Source organism: Globicephala melas, chromosome 10, assembly GCF_963455315.2.
Source record: "Globicephala melas chromosome 10, mGloMel1.2, whole genome shotgun sequence".
NCBI lineage: Eukaryota > Metazoa > Chordata > Mammalia > Artiodactyla > Delphinidae > Globicephala > Globicephala melas.
Genome location: NC_083323.1, coordinates 31,574,540 through 31,594,071, shown reverse-complemented (window position 1 = coordinate 31,594,071; position 19,532 = coordinate 31,574,540). Strand labels below are relative to the sequence as shown.

Below are 19,532 nucleotides of genomic sequence, written 5' to 3'. Positions count from 1 at the left end.
GTGGTTAAAAGTTTTCTCCCACTACTTTATAAGTGCAGTGGTACAGGCATGGAGAATTTGGTTAAACAGGATTAGAATTTTGTCAGATGTGTATTACTAAACAAAGGGATAAGGGAATATTGAGACACAACCTAAGCTGGTTATGAAAGGATGTGAGAGAGGATGAAAGATGAGGAAAAGGTGATCAGATCAGTTGTTTATAGATCTGAAAAATTGTTGGTGTCTGAGTAAGGTCTAGCTAGAGCATTTTTAGTTTTCAGTGTTCCAGGATATGTACCAAACGTGGCCACCACCTACCAAGTACAATCATTACTTTCCATTCAGTATGATGACCAAAAAGTACTTCCCCACACACACATTTCTAAATATACTTGGAGGGGTGGGGAGTGGTGGGCAGTGCCCCCTGTATTTCGACTAGATATGACTGTGGCCATTGAACTGACTAGTTAAAGGAGAATGGAGGTGAAAATTATTGGAAGAAAGGATATCAAGGCAACTATTGGAAGATACATCTATATAGATTTTGAAATTACTAAGAATTTTGACAACTGTGTGATGTTGGAAATAACAAGGAACCAGGAGCTATATATGAGATTGGTGACTGCAATAAGGAAGGGTAGTGGATAATAGAGTTTAATGATCTGAAATTCAGAGTTGAGTGATTTTAAGGAATTACAGAGGTCTGGAAGTGGTAAGGATCAAGGAGGACACCTAACTCCAGGCCCAGTGTTGCAAGAGATAAGAAAAAGACCACAGTCACCACTTGGAAAAGCTGCCAGTGTCCCCAAGGCAAAGCCAAATTCCTGTTAGAGAATGTTGTAGAAATATATAACTGATGGTCTAGCTATCTTTCCAATTTTATCTCTCCTGGCTCTTCATGTAGTTTAGTTTTTCTTGAAATCTAGGATACATGTCATGAGCTTCCTCACCTCTTTGCATTTTTTCGTGTTCTTTCTTGAGCCTAGAACTCCTCCCTTCTCCTTTCCTTCCCACCCACCTACCACACCCTACCGATCTTTTGCAACCCATCTCACATGGCTTCTTTTCTAAACAAAACAAAAAAACCCTCCTATCTTTCCAGTTAGAAGCAAATATTTCTCCTCTTTAAGACTCCTTACAACTTTTGTATCTTTTCTGTGATATTTGTTATTTAAATGTTCGTTTAAAATATTTATTTAAAATATCTATGTATTTAAACTGAGGAGCTTCCTAGGGGCAGCATGAACATCTGATTCATCTTCATAGTCCCTGCGTCATCTAGCATAGTCTTAACACACAGTCAGTGGTCACTAACTGTGGCAGTTTCAATTCATTGCTTTCTGAAGCCTTTTAGGTTCATTCTGGGAGTTTTTAAAAAGAGAAGCAACGTCATCTTTATGTCAGACACACAGGGACCTGGAGACTTAGAAGATGATATTTAGGCCCCTTCAGCCCTATCTTTCCCATTTCTAAGTTGGGACAGTAATTTCTATCTCGTATTGTCAGGACAGAATGAAATCGTGTTAGTGGGTGGGTGTGATTGTGGATGTTTGGTTTAAAATCATTTTTCCTCTCGTTGTCAGTTGTCACTTTTGGCTGTTTTTAAGATACTTACTTGGGGCTTCCCTGGTGGCGCAGTGGTTGAGAGTCCGCCTGCCGATGCAGGGGACACGGGTTCGTGCCCCAGTCCGGGAAGATCCCACATGCCGCGGAGCGTCTGGGCCCGTGAGCCATGGCCGCTGAGCCAGCATATCCGGAGCCTGTGCTCCGCAACGGGAGAGGCCACGACAGTGAGAGGCCCGCATACCGCAAAAAAAAAAAAAAAAGATACTTACTTGAACCTATCTCCTTTAGTTAGTATGACTTACCTACCATACTTTCAAAATTGCAGTCTCTAATAAACAGTGGGCTAGGAAAACAGGCAAATCATTTTATTACAATTTATTATGAAAAAGTACATAATCTTGGAAAAATTGAATTTGTCATTCAGAGACTTCTTGGCTCATTCTGTGTTTTTCAGCTGTGTTCTTCATAGATAGATTTGACAGCTAAAACGACATGCAGGGAAGGAAATCAAGAGTCTTTTTTGTCCCTGTTAGATATACAGATGGAGATAGAACTATAAGTCTGAAGATAAGGGGAATGGTCAGGACTAGAGATAAAAATTTGAAGTAGCAAGCATATAGATGGTATTTAAAATCCTAGAACAGTAGAGGATCACAGAGAGCAGAGATTCTTAACATTTAAAGTAGCTTAAAAAAAAAAAAGACATTCAGTCTGAAGGCTTTTTTTGCTTAGCCAGAATAAGAATATAAACTATACAATGGTCGCTGACCAGGCAACATGAATGACATGTTAGACAAACAGTTGATTACAGTCTTTTGTTTGTTTTGGGTTACAAGTTTTTTTTGTTTGTTTTATTTTTATTATTTTTTTTACAACTTTATTGGTGTTAGTTTCTGCTTTATAACAAAGTGAATCAGTTATACATATACATATGTTCCCATATCTCTTCCCTCTTGCGTCTCCCTCCCTCCCACCCTCCCTATCCCACCCCTCCAGGTGGTCACAAAGCACCGAGCTGATCTCCCTGTGCTATGCGGCTGCTCCCCACTAGCTATCTACCTTATGTTTGGTAGTGTATATATGTCCATGCCTCTCTCTCGCTTTGTCACAGCTTACCCTTCCCCCTCCCCATATCCTCAAGTCCATTCTCTCGTAGGTCTGTGTCTTTATTCCTGTCTTACCCCTAGGTTCTTCATGACATTTTTTTTTTCTTAAATTCCATATATATGTGTTAGCATACGGTATTTGTCTTTCTCTTTCTGACTTGCTTCACTCTGTATGACAGACTCTAGGTCTATCCACCTCATTACAAATAGCTCAATTTCATTTCTTTTTATGGCTGAGTAATATTCCATTGTATATACGTGCCACATCTTCTTCATCCATTCATCCGACGATGGGCACTTAGGTTGTTTCCATCTCTGGGCTATTGTAAATAGAGCTGCAGTGAACATTGTGGTACATGACTCTTTTTGAATTATGGTTTTCTCAGGGTATATGCCCAGTAGTGGGATTGCTGGGTCATACTGTAGTTCTATTTGTAGTTTTTTAAGGAACCTCCATACTGTTCTCCACAGTGGCTGTATCAATTTACATTCCCACCAACAGTGCAAGAGGGTTCCCTTTTCTCCACACCCTCTCCAGCATTTATTGTTTCTAGATTTTTTGATGATGGCCATTCTGACTGGTGTGAGATGATATCTCATTGTAGTTTTGATTTGCATTTCTCTAATGATTAATGAAGTTGGGCATTCTTTCATGTGTTTGTTGGCAGTCTGTATATCTTCTTTGGAGAAATGTCTATTTAGGTCTTCTGCCCATTTTTGGATTGGGTTGGTTGTTTTTTTGTTACTGAGTTGGATGAGCTGCTTATAAATTTTGGAGATTAATCCTTTGTCAGTTGCTTCATTTGCAAATATTTTCTCCCATTCTGAGGGTTGTCTTTTGGTCTTGTTTATGGTTTCCTTTGCTGTGCAAAAGCTTTGAAGTTTTATTAGGTCCCATTTGTTTATTTTTGTTTTTATTTCCATTTCTCTGGGAGGTGGGTCAAAAAGGATCTTGCTGTGATTTATGTCATAGAGTGTTCTACCTATGTTTTCCTCTAAGAGTTTGATAGTTTCTGGCCTTACATTTAGGTCTTTAATCCATTTTGAGCTTATTTTTGTGTATGGTGTTAGGGAGTGATCTAGTCTCATACTTTTACATGTACCTGTCCAGTTTTCCCAGCATCACTTATTGAAGAGGCTGTCCTTTCTCCACTGTACATTCCTGCCTCCTTTATCAAGGTTACAAGTTTTTTTAAAAAATCAATTCACAAGATAAAATTTTTGTAAATTGAATTACAGTTTCCGTAAACACCTTTATAAGACGAGGGTAGGTTTTTCTCGAGAAACACCAGATTTCTCCAAGGTTAATTTTTGCCTTAAAATCAATGATTTCATTTTTATCTAACTTCAAATCTTTGAAACGAAAATAATCATGGATTTCTAGTTCAACTTTGATGCCATCAAGGTAGAAATGATTTTTAGAGTTTTCAGGAGTTTCCAGATATTTATAAATATATCTTTTTAAATAAATTGACAAATTTGTGAGTAGGAAATAACTGGAAAGCAACACATATGCCTGGGCCATCAGTGTGACAATACTTAACTTCACTGTTGGTGGCTGAAGAATTATTAGGCACAGAGTTGCCTGATATTTGCCAGTCCTCGTTTACATTGAATTAAAGACAGACTGCTAGATTCAGGCTGCTGTTGGTTTGGATAGCGCACTCATAATAGCAAGATTGTTTTTTGAAATTCTGTAGCTTTTTAGTCATTCAAATGTAATTGATTTTTATATCTTGCCTGCTTTCTTACCTTTTTTTTTTTTCGAATATAGATTTACCTTACCAGTAATGCTGTTTCCTCCTAGAATCTTAAACTTTGTAACTTATTTTAAAAATTGTTTCATTTTATTAGCTGTGTTGTGTAGGTTTTTTTGACGCTAAATGCTGTCTGATTGCTATCTTTGTTCTTTGAGAAAGTAAGGGTGCCTTACTCTAGTGTCTGTAGTCTTTACTGATGAGAGTATCTCCTTGCCATAGTTCTAAGAACCTGATTAGTAGATAGTAATTTGCCTTGTCTTTCATCCTAATGGATAACCTCTTTTCTAAGGTTGGTTGGGGCTCTTTTCAGTAACATTTTAAATACTTACCTGACATAATTTCACTTTTATTTACTTAAACTTTCAGTTTGTTCTTTTCTTAGATTAAATTTTTACTGTGTAAATAATTTTTTCAGGTTCTATATACCCTTAGTTTTTTCTGGGTAACTTTCTGATCTCTATAGTAAATGGTATAGATTTATCTGATGTTTAAAAAAAAAAAGAGCTTAGATAAACAAGGTCGTATTGTATATAGCACAGGGAACTATATTCGATATCCTGTGATAAACCATAATGGAAAAGAATAGGAAAAAGAATGTATATATGTATAACTGAGTCACTTTGCTGTACAGCAGTAATTAACACAATGCTGTAATTCAACTATGCTTCAATAAAAAAGTTTTTTTTTAAAGAGCTGTATAAGAGCAAAAACTCTATATACTCTTGGTAATGCAATGTATTTCAACCTTGGATCTACATCAGAATTGCCTCTGAAACTTTTTTAAAACATTTTTGCAATCCTATTCCTGAAGATTCTGTTTTGATTGAGCTGGGTAGGGTAAGGTATCTGAATTTTTCAAAGCTACACAAGTATTCTGAATTGCTGCCAGTTTTGGGCCTTTTTTCCTCTTCTTTTCTTTTTTTTTTTTGGCTTGACCGCCTCCTGAGACCCCATGAGATTCAGCAATATGTCTAAAAACAAGAAATCAACCTCTTTCCCCCAATCCTGTCCCCTAGTTCTCTAACTAAACCCATATGGCATCTAACAGTTTTTGTACAGTGCACACAATTGCCAACCTGAAACATAATTTAGCAAGATCTTAGGACTGTTACTCTCCTCCTAGAGGAATGCCTAAAATATATATGCTTGGCCCCTATGCGTCCTGGGAGTTGCAGGCAGAGAACTATTCCACAACTGCAAAATCATCATTGGTGTCACAGGCAAGTAGTAATCATAATTTGAAACCTTGTCATGTCTGTTAGAGATTCATGTTGAGTAAAATTTGTCTAATTTAAGATCTCCCTTCTTTCTATCTTTATTCCAAAGCTTTGAAATATTTACTGGGAAGTATATCTTAAAACTAGTGTACAATGAACCCTCATATCTTTTTTATTTTAATTTTATATTTTTCTATCCCTGAATAAATTTGCTGAGGATTTGATATTAAGACAACCTTTTTAAAAGTTTTAATTAAATTATATGGGAATGTATCATCATTTAAGAGATCTGGGCTGCTGCATCTTAAGTAATATTATAGAATCCAGATAACTTGCACTCCAACCACATTCACAAAAATTTTTAAAAACAAAGTCACAAAGTTTTTTTCACAGGCTCTTTGCCCCTATGCCACCATGGATTCATTTTTGTTATTTATAATACTTGAAATAATTCTAGTAATCATGGTGATCCTTTTCACTTGTAAATCCTTTTTGCTTTTGAGTGAATTCCAAAGCTATGAGATTAAGGAAATAAGAGTAAGCCTTAGTATAGGATAGTAAAATATAGTGGAAAAAAAAAGATGTAAATTTAATCATTACCTTTATTTCTCCCCTCTCATATCTTAACCCTTCCAGGAGCCATTCAAATAGTTTTTTCATGTCATATGTGTATTTTCTGTTCTTATGGTACTTTATTTAATAATTTTCTAGTGTAGCCTTGCTCATAAGTTATAATAAGTTGTGTTAGAAGAGCTTTAAGGAGGAAGCAGGACCTATTGCCTCCTTTTACATTCTTTTGCTTTAGTGTGTTTGTTTCTAGAAACATGTCTTCTTAGTAGTTTACATTGAATGCTATTTAGTGTATTTGCCAACAAATGATTTTTTTTTAATTTTAGATGATATTGGTGCCCACATGAATGTAGGAAGAACTTATAAAAATTTAAATAGAACCAAAGCAGCTGAAGAATCTTATATGACAGCTAAGTCGCTGATGCCTCAAGTAAGTAGTCATAAATTATTTCTATTGTGTCATGTCTGCTAGATGTCCATATCGAATAGAATTATCCAAATGGAAAATCTTTATTCTTCAATTTGTTGATATTAAAAGTAAGTTGTCCAGTGAACCATCTATTACTGTAAGTGTTATAAAAGATTACATTCACTTTCATAGCTCACTTAAAATTTATAGTCTGTGAAAACCAAATTATGATATTATGAATTTTAGATATTTTTGATTACAAGTTATTTATGAGTTAAGTGACTTTAAATGAAAAGAATTTTATTTATGTGCAGTAAGCACTAAATTCAACATTACTCCTATCAAGAAATAAATGAAGAAAACAAAGTGATAAAATGAGTGGATACATCTCTGTTGCTGTCCTGTGCCCATCATTTGCTATAATGTCACAAGTACAAGATTTCTTGGATATCCGCAATACAAAGTCAAAGTTAGAAAATCTGATACTGCCCTTGGCCAGCTAGCTGTGTGTAATCTGCAAAGATAGTTTACCCTGGGCTACAGTTTTCTCAATTGTAGTTTATATTATTAATACTGTATTAATAACAGTAGTAATATTGAAATGATTTGACAGTTTGCTAAATGTTTTAAAAATAGAGTTGGACCACATGATACATTAAGAATTATTTCAGTCCTAAGATCCTAAAGTTAAATTCTGTTCAATAAAGATTTTTATCAGATATAATTTATTATGTTCATTGAGAATTTGGGTTCATATATATAATAACCTTTACTTAACCTGAATAATCAGTTAATTAGAGAATTTTATTTCCTAACTCCACCAAACAAGTGAGGGTTTACTATAGCTCTGAAGTAAAATTAACTACCCTGTTATCACAACCAGTAAATATTTTGCTGACAACATGAAAGCTGACATAGTGTAACAAATACAGTGGACTGAGAGAAAAGATCCAAGTTCTATTCCTGGTCTGACTCAAACATACTAAGGGACCTTAGCCTCTAGAAGTTCTGATTTCTATGACTTCATAAAATAATACATATATAAAAATCTAACAGTAATCTGTTGAGCTGGCATGAGTGAAAAAATACAACCTTCATTGCTACTAAACATTAATTATTTTACTTACATTTTGTGGATACTGCAGATTATTTCACATTTTTTATGTATTATTTTAGTATTGCAGTGTGTCTTTTTATGTTCTATGTAAATTTTAAATAAAACACTAGGACTACTTACTTCAGATTTTATTTGGTACTGAAATGTCAAATTATAAAAACCTCTTTTTTTTAACAGATTATTCCTGGTAAAAAATATGCAGCCAGAATTGCACCTAACCACTTAAATGTTTACATTAATCTGGCCAACCTGATACGAGCAAATGAGTCCCGACTGGAAGAAGCGGATCAGCTGTACCGACAAGCAATAAGCATGAGACCCGACTTCAAGCAGGCTTACATTAGCAGGTGTTGTAGTTCGCTTTAGGCTTTCACTATAGAAGATTAAAGCTGCACCTGCATATACTTTTAAGCTATTTTGACTAATTTGGCTTTTTTTTCTTCTTCTAGTAAATCTTAGTTAGCAACCAAGAGCATAGAAATACAGCCTGTTTTAGACTAACAAATTTAATTGATTTCATTTTAAATTGACAAGGAAGTCCATAACTTATAATAGCAAACTTAGGTTTATTTATACAAAAGGAAGGGTAGGAAAAGCTCCTCTTTAATTTCATTTGCTTCTCATTACAAATTCACTTTTATTTAAAACAGCTGAAATTTACCTTTTATAATTCTTAATTATTACAAAATAATTATTTTTACAAGAAGTTATTCTTTATTATAGAATAATTAAGAAATCATTGTATAATTAAGAAATCATTATATATAAAATTAATTAAGAAATAATTATATAATAGCAAACTCTCAAGAGCTTTCTTAAATTAATACTGAGAATTGACTGGTTATTGTTACTACAAAGAAACTTTTTAGTTGCCAGTAAAAAAATTTTTGTAATATTAGAATTTGATATTAGAAGTTGATATATTTTCTCATGTAAGTCTTATCATTTGTATTGTACCTGAGGAAAATTTTATGTTAAACTTTGTTTTGCAGCGTGCTCCAGAAACCTAATTATAATTTGTCACATTGTTTATATGGGGAAAATGCATTCAGAATTTAAGTTTTTGAAATGAAATCCGTTCATAGCTGGAAGCTGTCTTTGTTCAGCCTTATCTAGTACTTGCTGAAATTCACTAAGTTTACTGGGGTTGTTTCTATAAATAAAACGTGTCATATGTTAATTTATAAAGAATTAATAATCTCTGCATTTAAAGAAATCACATTTTGGGGCTTCCCTGGTGGCGCAGTGGTTGAGAGTCCGCCTGCCGATGCAGGGGACACGGGTTCGTGCCCCGGTCCGGGAAGATCCCACATGCCGCGGAGCTGCTGCGCCCATGAGCCATGGCCGCTGAGCCTGCGCGTCCGGAGCCTGTGCTCCGCGACGGGAGAGGCCACAACAGTGAGAGGCCCGTGTAACGCAAAAAAAAATCACATTTTGGACACTTATTCTAGAAATTGGGAATATTAGTTTATTTGATTTCATGCCTATGCTAATACTTCAAGAAAGAGTAGTATTATAATAAAAGTAACTCATTTCAGTACTTAAACTGATTTGCACATATGTAAAAATGACTTTTTTAAGCTCTGTAACAGAAAATGTAACCATATTAGAATGATTTCTAAAATGATTTTCAAACTGTGATCATTAGTTTCAGATGTGTTCCTCAAAAGTATCTACAGGTGGCACTATTGCCCTTCCATCCTACCAGATCGGCTTTTTAAATTCCTTTTCTTTTTAATGAATGGTCATTTTATAAGAATACATCGAAGAAAACTAAGTAATTTTAAGGGGTAAACAATTTCTAATGTTCTTCTTTTTGTATAGTGAGACATTGCTAACAGATTTGAATACTGGAATTTCCCCATCACTACTGTATTTATATTCCTTCTTCAAATGCTGTTACTTCATCTGACAAATTAATCTCCCACTCTAGTTGCTATCATTTTTCTGATGTAGACTAGTCTGCTGTTTTTCAAGATATATTCAAAGAATATATTTTCTCTGTTCCCCTTTCTTTGATACCTCCCGACATCTTACTCTCTAGCGTCAGGCATGCTCTTTCCTTCTTTAAAAATATTTGAAAACGTATCAAGCCAAATTTGCTAAACTAATGTGTTCAGGTTTAAGGACAGTTTGTTATTTTTAAAAGAAAATTTTAAAAACCTAAGTTAAAAGGAAAGTGTGAATATGTGGAAAAGCTTAAAACTTGTGAAAAATAGTATCTATAGACTGACACAGTAATGTAAGTAAAGCTTGTGTTTGATTTTTCCACAGAGGAGAATTGCTTTTAAAAATGAATAAACCTGTCAAAGCAAAAGAAGCATATCTTAAAGCACTAGAGCTGGACAAAAACAATGCAGATCTTTGGTACAACTTGGCGATTGTTCATATTGAACTTAAAGAACCAAATGAAGCCCTAAAAAACTTTAATCATGCTTTAGAACTAAATCCAAAGCATAAGCTAGCGTTATTCAATTCTGCTATATTAATGCAAGAATCAGGTATGTTTTTTCAAAATATTTCTATATTTAAACATATTCTAGTTTGAAATATAATAAAACCTAATCTTACCCCCAGCAAACATTTTATGAATGGATGGTTTACATCAAAACTGCATAAATAATTTATAAGAAGAATATTTAAAATACTTGAAGTAAACTTTTCAAGTAATAGCCTTAACATATATGACAATACTAATTGTTAGTTCTTCTGGTATATGTTAAAACTGATTTTTCAGACAGTCTATTAAGCAATACCATATTTATCTATTTTGTCATTTTATTCATGGAAATATATCTTATGTATAAATATCATACTATTCAAATAATCTGAATTTGTAAAAATTTTTAGGTAATTATTTCTAGGGAGCCAAGAGCATTATATGTTTTAGACAAAATAGTATTCTATTTTCTCTTGATTTGTAAGTCCAAATGCTTTTGATATCATTTTGTATCGTTTTACTGTTTTCTGAGACGTTATTATAATTTCCTATATTTTCTATAAATTTAGCAAAACTAAATTATTCATCACAATAAATCAGGATCTTTGATATATTTTAGTACGGCTTCAGAAGGCAATATATATAATTTATAATCTTAATTTTTATGTTTGGAAAAATCTCTATATTAATTGTTAGATACTTTTATAAAACTTTTGCAAAAAATGTAAGAATCATATTTTATAGCTAAAGAGGGCCTTTGAGTTTGTTTTTGCCAGTCATCTGTTTTGTAGATTAGAGAGTCAGGACCAAACAGATGTAATAACTACCCTAACTTTATATGGCTAGGTTAGTAACTAGTCCAAGACAAGAACTTAAGCCTACTGATTTATTTCACATTTTCTTTATTTATCATATTGTCACATAAAAGAATAGAGGAAGATCTTTATGTCTGTTATTCAAAAAAGCTAAGTTTAGGAAACTAATGTTTTTGTAAAGTTAGCTAACCTTAGTAATCATGAAAGGTGCCCATTATCTGACACAAGATTGCACCCTGGGGTGTGTAGTTTTAGAAATTGAATTTTTTTGTATTTATTTGCAATAGAAATTATCTCAATAAAATATTTGTTTCCTAAAACCTGATTTATGTGTAGTGAGACATTGGACATAGGCTTTATATATAATGGTGTATTTTTACCTTTGAAAAGTACTAAAAAATTTTAAATAACATACAGAAAATATCTGATTTAATAAGACTAGAACATTTTGTTTATCCAGTCATAGTTACTATTTACTGAGCATTTTTTATATATCTCATGTAATTATTAGAAAATTCAGTAGGTTAACCCAGACAAGTTAATAATTTGTTTAGTGCATAAAATTAACAGAATCAAGATTGAACATTTGTTTTTGTTGGCAAATCCCATGCCTCTTCCTCTTAATTCTCTATTCTTCGTCTACTCCCAGTTAGAATCTAAACTATCAGGAGATATTTCATCCCATTTAGTTTGTTTTTTTGTTTGTTTATATGTTTTCGTGTTTTTTTTAAATTTATATTTTATACAGCAGGTTCTTATTAGTTATCTATTTTATACATGTCAATCCCAATCTCCCAATTCATCCCACAACCACCAACCCCCAACTTGCCCCCCTTGGTGTCCATACATTTTTCTCTACATCTCTGTCTCTATTTCTGCCTTGCAAACCGGTTCATCTGTACCATTTTTCTAGATTCCACATATATGTGTTAATATACGATATTTGTTTTTCTCTTTCTAGCTTACTTCACTCTGTATCAGTCTCTAGGTCCATCCACATCTCTACAAATGACCCAATTTCATTCCTTTTTATGGCTGAGTAATATTCCATTTTATATATGTAGCACATCTTCTTTATCCATTTGCCGGTTGATGGGCATTTAGGTTGCTTCCATGACCTGGCTATTGTAAATAGTGGTGCAGTGAACATTGGGGCACATGTGTCTTTCTGAATTATGGTTTTCTCTGGGTAAATGCCCAGTAGTGGGATTGCTGGGTCACATGGTAATTCTATTTTTAGTTTTTTAAGGAACCTCCATACTGTTCTCCATAGTGGCTGTATCAATTTACATTCCCACCAACAGTGCAAGAGGCTTCCCTTTTCTGCACAGCCTCTCCAGCATTTGTTGTTTGTAGATTTTCTGATAATGCCCATTCTAACCGGTGTGAGATGATACCTCATTGCAGTTTTGATTTGCATTTCTCTAATAATTTGTGATGTTGAGCAGCTTTTCATGTGCCTCTTGGCCATCTGTATGTCTTCTTTGGAGAGATATCTATTTAGGTCTTCTGCCCATTTTTTGATTGGGTTTTTTTTTTTTAATATTGAGCTGCATGAGCTATTTATATATTTTGGAGATTAATCCTTTATCTGTTGATTCATTGGCAAATATTTTCTCCCATTCTGAGGGTTGTCTTTTCATTTTGTATATAGTTTCCTTTGCTGTGTAAAAGCTTTTAAGTTTCAGTAGGTCCCATCTGTTTATTTTTGGTTGTATTTCCATTACTCTAGGAGGTGGGTCAAAAAAAGATCTTGCTGTGATTTATGTCAAAGAGTGTTCTTCCTATGTTTTCCTCTAAGAGTTTTATCATGTCCGGTCTTACATTTAGGTCTCTAATCCATTTTGAGTTTATTCTTGTGTATGGTGTTAGGGAGTGTTCTAATTTCATTCTTTTATGTGTAGCTGTCCAGTTTTCCCAGCACCACTTATTGAAGAGACTGTCTTTTCACCATTTTTTATCCTTGCCTCCTTTGTTGTAGATTAGTTGACCGTATATGTGTGGGTTTATCTCTCAGCTTTCTATCCTGTTCCACTGATCTATATCTCTGTGTTTGTGACAGTACCATATTGTCTTGATTACTGTGGCTTTGTAATATAGTCTGAAGTCAGGGAGTCTGATTCCTCCAGCTCCGTTTTTTTCCCCTCAAGATTGCTTTGGCTCCCCTTTTAGTTTTTGAGGCACTTTTACTGTTTTAAAGGAAAGGAAATGAGCTACCATTTCAGTGCTTCATATACATCTTTCCTATGAAAACTTTGAGATTTTTTCTTTCTGCTTTTTAATTTAGGCACAGCAATTAATTGTTTTGATGCTGTCTTTTTGTAATCTAGATAAATACTTGCAAGTGGCTTTGTTCCTCAGACTTATTCATTTGCTCATAGTATAATTTTTTTTCTTTTTAAATTCTTAGGTGAGGTTAAACTCAGACCTGAAGCTAGAAAACGACTTCTAAGCTATGTAAATGAGGAGCCACTAGATGCTAATGGTTATTTCAATCTGGGAATGCTTGCCATGGATGACAAAAAGGACACTGAAGCAGAGATGTGGATGAAGAAAGCCATAAAATTACAAGCCGATTTCAGAAGTGCTCTGTTTAATCTGGCTCTCCTGTATTCTCAGACTGCAAAGGAATTAATGGCTTTGCCAATCTTGGAAGAGTTACTCAGATACTATCCTGATCATATCAAAGGTCTCATTTTAAAAGGAGACATTCTGATGAATCAAAAGAAAGATATACTTGGAGCAAAAAAATGTTTTGAAAAGATTTTGGAGATGGATCCAAGCAATGTGCAAGGAAGACACAATCTTTGTGTTGTTTATTTTGAAGAGAAGGACTTATTAAAAGCTGAAAGATGCCTGGTTGAAACATTGGCATTAGCACCACATGAAGAATATATTCAACGCCATTTGAATATAGTCAGGGATAAAATTTCTTCATCTAGTTTTGTAGAACAGCCAGTATTCCCAGCTGGTAAGACTTCAGGTATAGAAGGAGACAAAATTCCAACTGAAAATGAAAAAGAAATCAAAAGTAAACCCAGACCCATACAGATAATAAAAACAAGTGATAATAAAAGTCAGTCGAAATCCAACAAACAGTTAGGAAAAAATACAGACAAAGAAACCCCCCACAAAACAACAAAAGAAATCAAAGAAATTGAGAAGAAAAGAGTTGCTGCTTTAAAAAGACTAGAAGAGATTGAACGTATTTTAAATGGTGAATAGCATTACCCTTTATCACGTGACAGTGGTTTCAAAGAACTTCAGTCTATATCATGTGATTACTTATACTGAGAGCTTTGAAAAATAGCAAGGATACTAACAGTCTATCATAAGCTGCCTCTACGTAGGATCAAAATAAGATTTTCATTAAAGACCCTTTCATTACCCCAGGGTATGTATTATATATAACAGTAGTTTTTAGAGTTTTGGTGACTATAGCAGAAATTACAGGTGGGAAATTTGTATATTTTCTTATAGAAGGAAGATTCTTTCAGCAGAATAACATTGATTACCCTCAGTTAAAAATAATCTGAGGCCTGAATGGTAATCCCATGGGGGCAAATCCAACATGTGCTGGTTTATTCTATGAATTCATATATATTAGTTAACTTCATTTTTCCTTTAAATATTGGAATTTGACTATGGATTTGAAAACACTTATTGAACACATTCTTTTTCTTCAGTAACCTTCTATTTCCAAGGGACTTTGCACTACAAAAGAATGCTGGCTGGCTTTCTTTATGTTGTATTCTTTTTTTGATTTTTAGAAGGAACGCCAGATTAAACATTTTAAAATAAGTCGTATGACATGTTAGCTTAAGAATGTATTTTCGTAACTGTGTGCTTGTCCTTCACTCTAAATGGCAATTTTTAATCAGGTAAAGTTTGAAATACATATACGCACACACATTTCTGATGGTGCTCTATATACTGTATTTTCATTTTTTTACGTACTGAGGGTTTCACAGCATGAACCACATAATCATGACTCTTTGACTTTTGTTTCCCAAACTATTCCTGTTTATGAGGGTCATAGTCATATTGAGAAGTCCCAGTAGCTATAACTTGATTAAACTTTTGAGCTAAAACATAGTAAGTTTCTCTTTCATCTTAGTGTTATCTTTCTAGTGTTACTTGAATTTTAATTTTGTTTCCAAAAACATACCTTAATTATTCTTAGATACCTTAGGTACCTAAATTGAGTTCTGTTTAACTGAAGGCAAAACAATGTGACAAAGTTTATTTTTAAACACTAAGTTCTTGATATCTTATGGTGTATATTTTTATTAAGTATTTATTTTGACTACTGAGCTTCCACAAAAAACTTAACGCTGTTGGGGCTTCCCTGGTGGCGCAGTCGTTGAGAGTCTGCCTGCTGATGCAGGGGACACGGGTTCGTGCCCCGGTCTGGGAAGATCCCACATGCCGCGGAGCAGCTAGCCCCCTGAGCCATGGCCGCTGAGCCTGCGTGTCCGGAGCCTGTGCTCTGCAACGGGAGAGGCCGCAACAGTGAGAGGCCCGCGTACAGCAAAAAAAAAAAAAATTTAATGCTGTTTTAAGTCCATCAAGTATGGAAAATAAATTGCTATTGCATTTTTCTATACATGCATATATTATGGTTGAACCAAAATTTCGTCAGTTTTGGCCTGTTGTCCAGCTAGAAAAAAGATAATTAGCCTAGTATATGATTAATAAATTAATCAGTTGGTTTTAGCAAATTTAAACCTGAAAAATGTTAGTTTGAAGAGTAGATACAAATCAAATTTATTAAATCTGACTTTTTTCATGAGTTAAAATGCATTTTTATAATACCTAATAAAGTTGGCTTTAATTTAAAATGTTAAAGCTCAAGCTATCGTCTTGGGATAGTAACTAATTTCTAATTATGTAGCATTTCAAAAACTATATTTCTGTTCCTTTGAAATAATGAATTTCTAATTATGTTTCAAAACCCATATTCCTGTAACTTTTTTCTTAAAGGGATGTTTTATAAATAGGTCATAAGAAACATGGTCTGTATTAAAGACCTACTCTTACTAGGTTCTCTGAGGCGCTGTCATAGATTATTTTTTAGGCAATATAAAGCAAGCACTGACATCAATGGTAGTACATTTTTGATTCATTAAAGCAATACCTGATTTCAGTTTTTAAATTATAGCTTTGTGACTCCAGATATAAGGTGGAGAATACCTCATATACCATGACTTGAAAAATGAAACTGTTATTGTTACATTCTCTACATATATCTTGAGAAGAAGTTTGAGTTTGATCTATTCTGTTATAATATCAACTGAGGATAGTTCAAAAAAGTAGAAGGAAATCTTTTATGACAGCAGACCGTAATAAAAGCTTTGAGTAATAATTTAATAAAATTATGTAACTATTCAAAAGATAAAAGATATATTAATATCCAATGATTTTTATAGAAAAAAGAATTTTCTCCACATTAGCACTTAGAACAGTGCCTATCATGTAGGAAGTGCTCATATTTTGAATATTTAAATCAAATTCACCCTGAGTAATCAATAACTTTTCCAAATCAGTTGTTTCTCAACCCTCATTTCATATTAGAATCATCTAGACCCCACCCTACAACAATTAAATCTGAATTTCTTATGGGTAGAGCCATGCTTCAGTTTTTCCAAAGGCTCTCTAATTTGTAGTCAGGGTTAGGGACCACTGTTCTAAATTCGTTGAAGAAAATCCTCTTATCTCTCCTGTGTTAACTTTTAAATTAGTGACATAATCCAATTAATTTTGATGTTTTAACTTCCATTAAGGAATATGCTCTTCTGATACCTAGTATTTATTCCATCTTAAGTTCCATCAAGTTTGCTTATGTGTGAGGTGATTATTTTTTCTCTTTAAATTCATAATATAAATTTTATTCAAGCTGTTGAGGTGAAAAAGTCAATGGATAGTTTTTCCTTTGAAGCTGCCATTTGGGGGAAATGGAGGGTAGGGACATTTTAGCCCAGTTCACTAACCTGTGTTTCACAGTTGTGAGCATCTGTAAGTTTGAAAAAGAAAGCTTATCATAGGTTTATGTACTAATAAGGGGATGTAGTTTTAGTTCTTGCTGTTTTACAAAAGAAACTTTTTCTCATATTGCTCCTATATGTGTGTCCTTACTAACATTCAGAACTGGGAATTTTATCTTATAATAATTATTCCAGTAAGTAATTTTATGAAGTTGATGACTTGGAGGATAAAGCAAATATGTTTGCAATTTTGTCTTTACTTTTATGTAGATGTTTGGTATGTGAATTACTCAGTTCTATTAAAACCTCATGCCTTTCATCTAATTTGAGCTCTCAACTTCATGTTACAGAATGCTTCTTTAAGGATGCTTTAATGAAAAATATGAAAATATATAGATTTGTATGTCAGTTTATACTTCAGAAATCCATATATTTGTCATATTTATTTTTTTAAAAACCTAATTGCATGACTAAATCATATTTAAAATGAAAACTCAAATATATCTGGTACCTTTGTCTAGAGTTTTATCTGTTGGAAGATGTCAGCCATCCATGTTAAGTTTTCATAAAATAGTTGATAATTGTATGCATTTTATATTACTGTGGTGTCTGTGTGTACCATATTTCTAAATATTCAGTATTAAATTGATACTTTTTAAAACCTTATCCTGAATTGCCTTTTAGTGTTAAAATGAAAAATATAATAGCATATCAAGAAATTTCTTCCCCCACAAAGAAAGAAGAGCTGGCCAGTAGTTTTATAAGCAATGACCTGAGAAAGGTACATGTTAACTTACTTCCTAACAGTGATACATTTCCAACCCAGAGTGACAGAAACTCAGTTAAGAAAATGAGACAAACTCAAATGTGAAATTTTATAGACATACACAGTTGAAAGTCAGTGTAGTGAAATAATTAGGAGTTTAAGTTATGAATCTACTTGGATTCACATACTGGTACCACACTTGCTAGTATAACTTAGGGGAAGTTGTTTAACCTATATGTCCTCAGTTTCCCCATCTGCAGGTTGGGGAAAATACTTTCCTCATAAAGTTATTAAAAGGGGATATATACATATATATGTAAAATGTATGTTACGTATTTATGTGTTATAATAGATATATATATCTCATAACAAATCGGCAAGTATCTTTTTTCTTTTAAAAATTTATTTTTATACAGCAGGTTCTTGTTAGTTACCCATTTTACACATATTAGTGTATATATGTCAATCCCAATTGCCCAATTCATCCCACCACCACTACCCCCCAACCCCCGCTTTCCCCCCTTGGTGTCCATATGTTTGTTCTCTGCATCTGTGTCTCAATTTATGCCCTACAAACCGGTTCATCTGTACCATTTTTCTAGATTCCACATATATGTGTTAATATACGATATTTGTTTTTCTCTTTCTGACTTACTTCACCCTTAATCACAGTCTCTAGATCCATCCACGTCTCTACAAATGACCCAATTTCGTTCCTTTTTATGGCTGAATATTCCATTGTATATATGTACCACATCTTTTTTTGGCAAGTATCTTTATAAATAGTGCGTGCTCAGCCATGCACACTGTAAATAGCCTTTACCAAAAGTTTTGACCACAACCATAATTAACATCACTCAGTGAATTGTGATTTTTTTTTTAAGCCATGAAAATTATTTGATGTGTTTGGCTTAATTGTTTTTATGTGTCTCCAAGAACTAAACAGTTTTAACAGCTGTAACCAGTGGTACTGATGGATCCATCCAATGTTGTCTTTATTATATTTGATTATAGTTTGATAGTATTGCATTGTCATACTAGAAAAGCTAAAGAAACAAAATATTTTTAGTTTTGCTGAAGACTAGCCTTATTTATGGACAGCTTTCCAACAAGCAATTATTAACTTTTATCAGGTATCGTCTGTTTCAGGAACATGACAGTATGTTTACATGTCAAGTTGTGTTTAATTCTATGACATTTCTAAATTGGTTTGTTTAAATAAATTCAGCAAATGGAAATATGTTATATATTTATATTAAATATATTAATAGATTTAAATTGCTTAGGACAGTTCTTGGCACATAGTAAATAATAGATGTTAGTTATTAATGTAATTGCAAGATTTGGGCTTGCATTTGATGTATATTATTTGATTTATATATGTGTTAGCAGAAGTAATGTCAATGATGGTCATGATAGCAAACAAATTATTAGAAATATAATATGAATGCTTGTTCCATAGGCATCAGGTACATAACCTAAAATAATATATATTTATTAAATATTAAGTGTATAAATTTATTTAATAAATTATTAAAATGCACAAATAACTCAAACTAAGACCTTAAAATTGTACTACCTCACTGTTTCTCTTCACTGCCATTAAGAGGTAGCATAAGATGAAATATTAACACCTAAAAGTCCCTGAAGACTTGATACTTTTCTTGATGAATTCTGTGACTATAGTAATGGGTAGCATATTTCCCATTAAGTAGCATATATATTCTGTAAGAACCTGTTACCTTCATGTTTCTGCCTTGAGCGGAATACCCCTTACCAAACCATTCTACTTTGCCCTTTCTT

The 19,532-nt window shown here is 33.4% G+C and overlaps 1 protein-coding gene across 4 annotated transcripts in view; it reads left to right on the top strand.

Annotated features, from left to right (window-relative positions):
• TMTC3 (transmembrane O-mannosyltransferase targeting cadherins 3) overlaps positions 1–17,629 on the top strand; it is a 64,852-nt gene extending 47,223 nt beyond the window's left edge. For all 4 annotated transcript variants that reach the window (XM_030856440.2, XM_060306368.1, XM_060306370.1 and 1 more), the window contains 4 exons: positions 6,525–6,628; positions 7,902–8,071; positions 9,999–10,225; positions 13,390–17,629. In XM_030856440.2, coding sequence (XP_030712300.1) covers positions 6,525–6,628; positions 7,902–8,071; positions 9,999–10,225; positions 13,390–14,204 — 1,316 coding nt within the window. In that variant the 3' untranslated portion in view covers positions 14,205–17,629. The remainder of the gene's footprint in view (positions 1–6,524; positions 6,629–7,901; positions 8,072–9,998; positions 10,226–13,389) is intronic.
• The last annotated feature ends 1,903 nt before the right edge of the window (positions 17,630–19,532 follow it).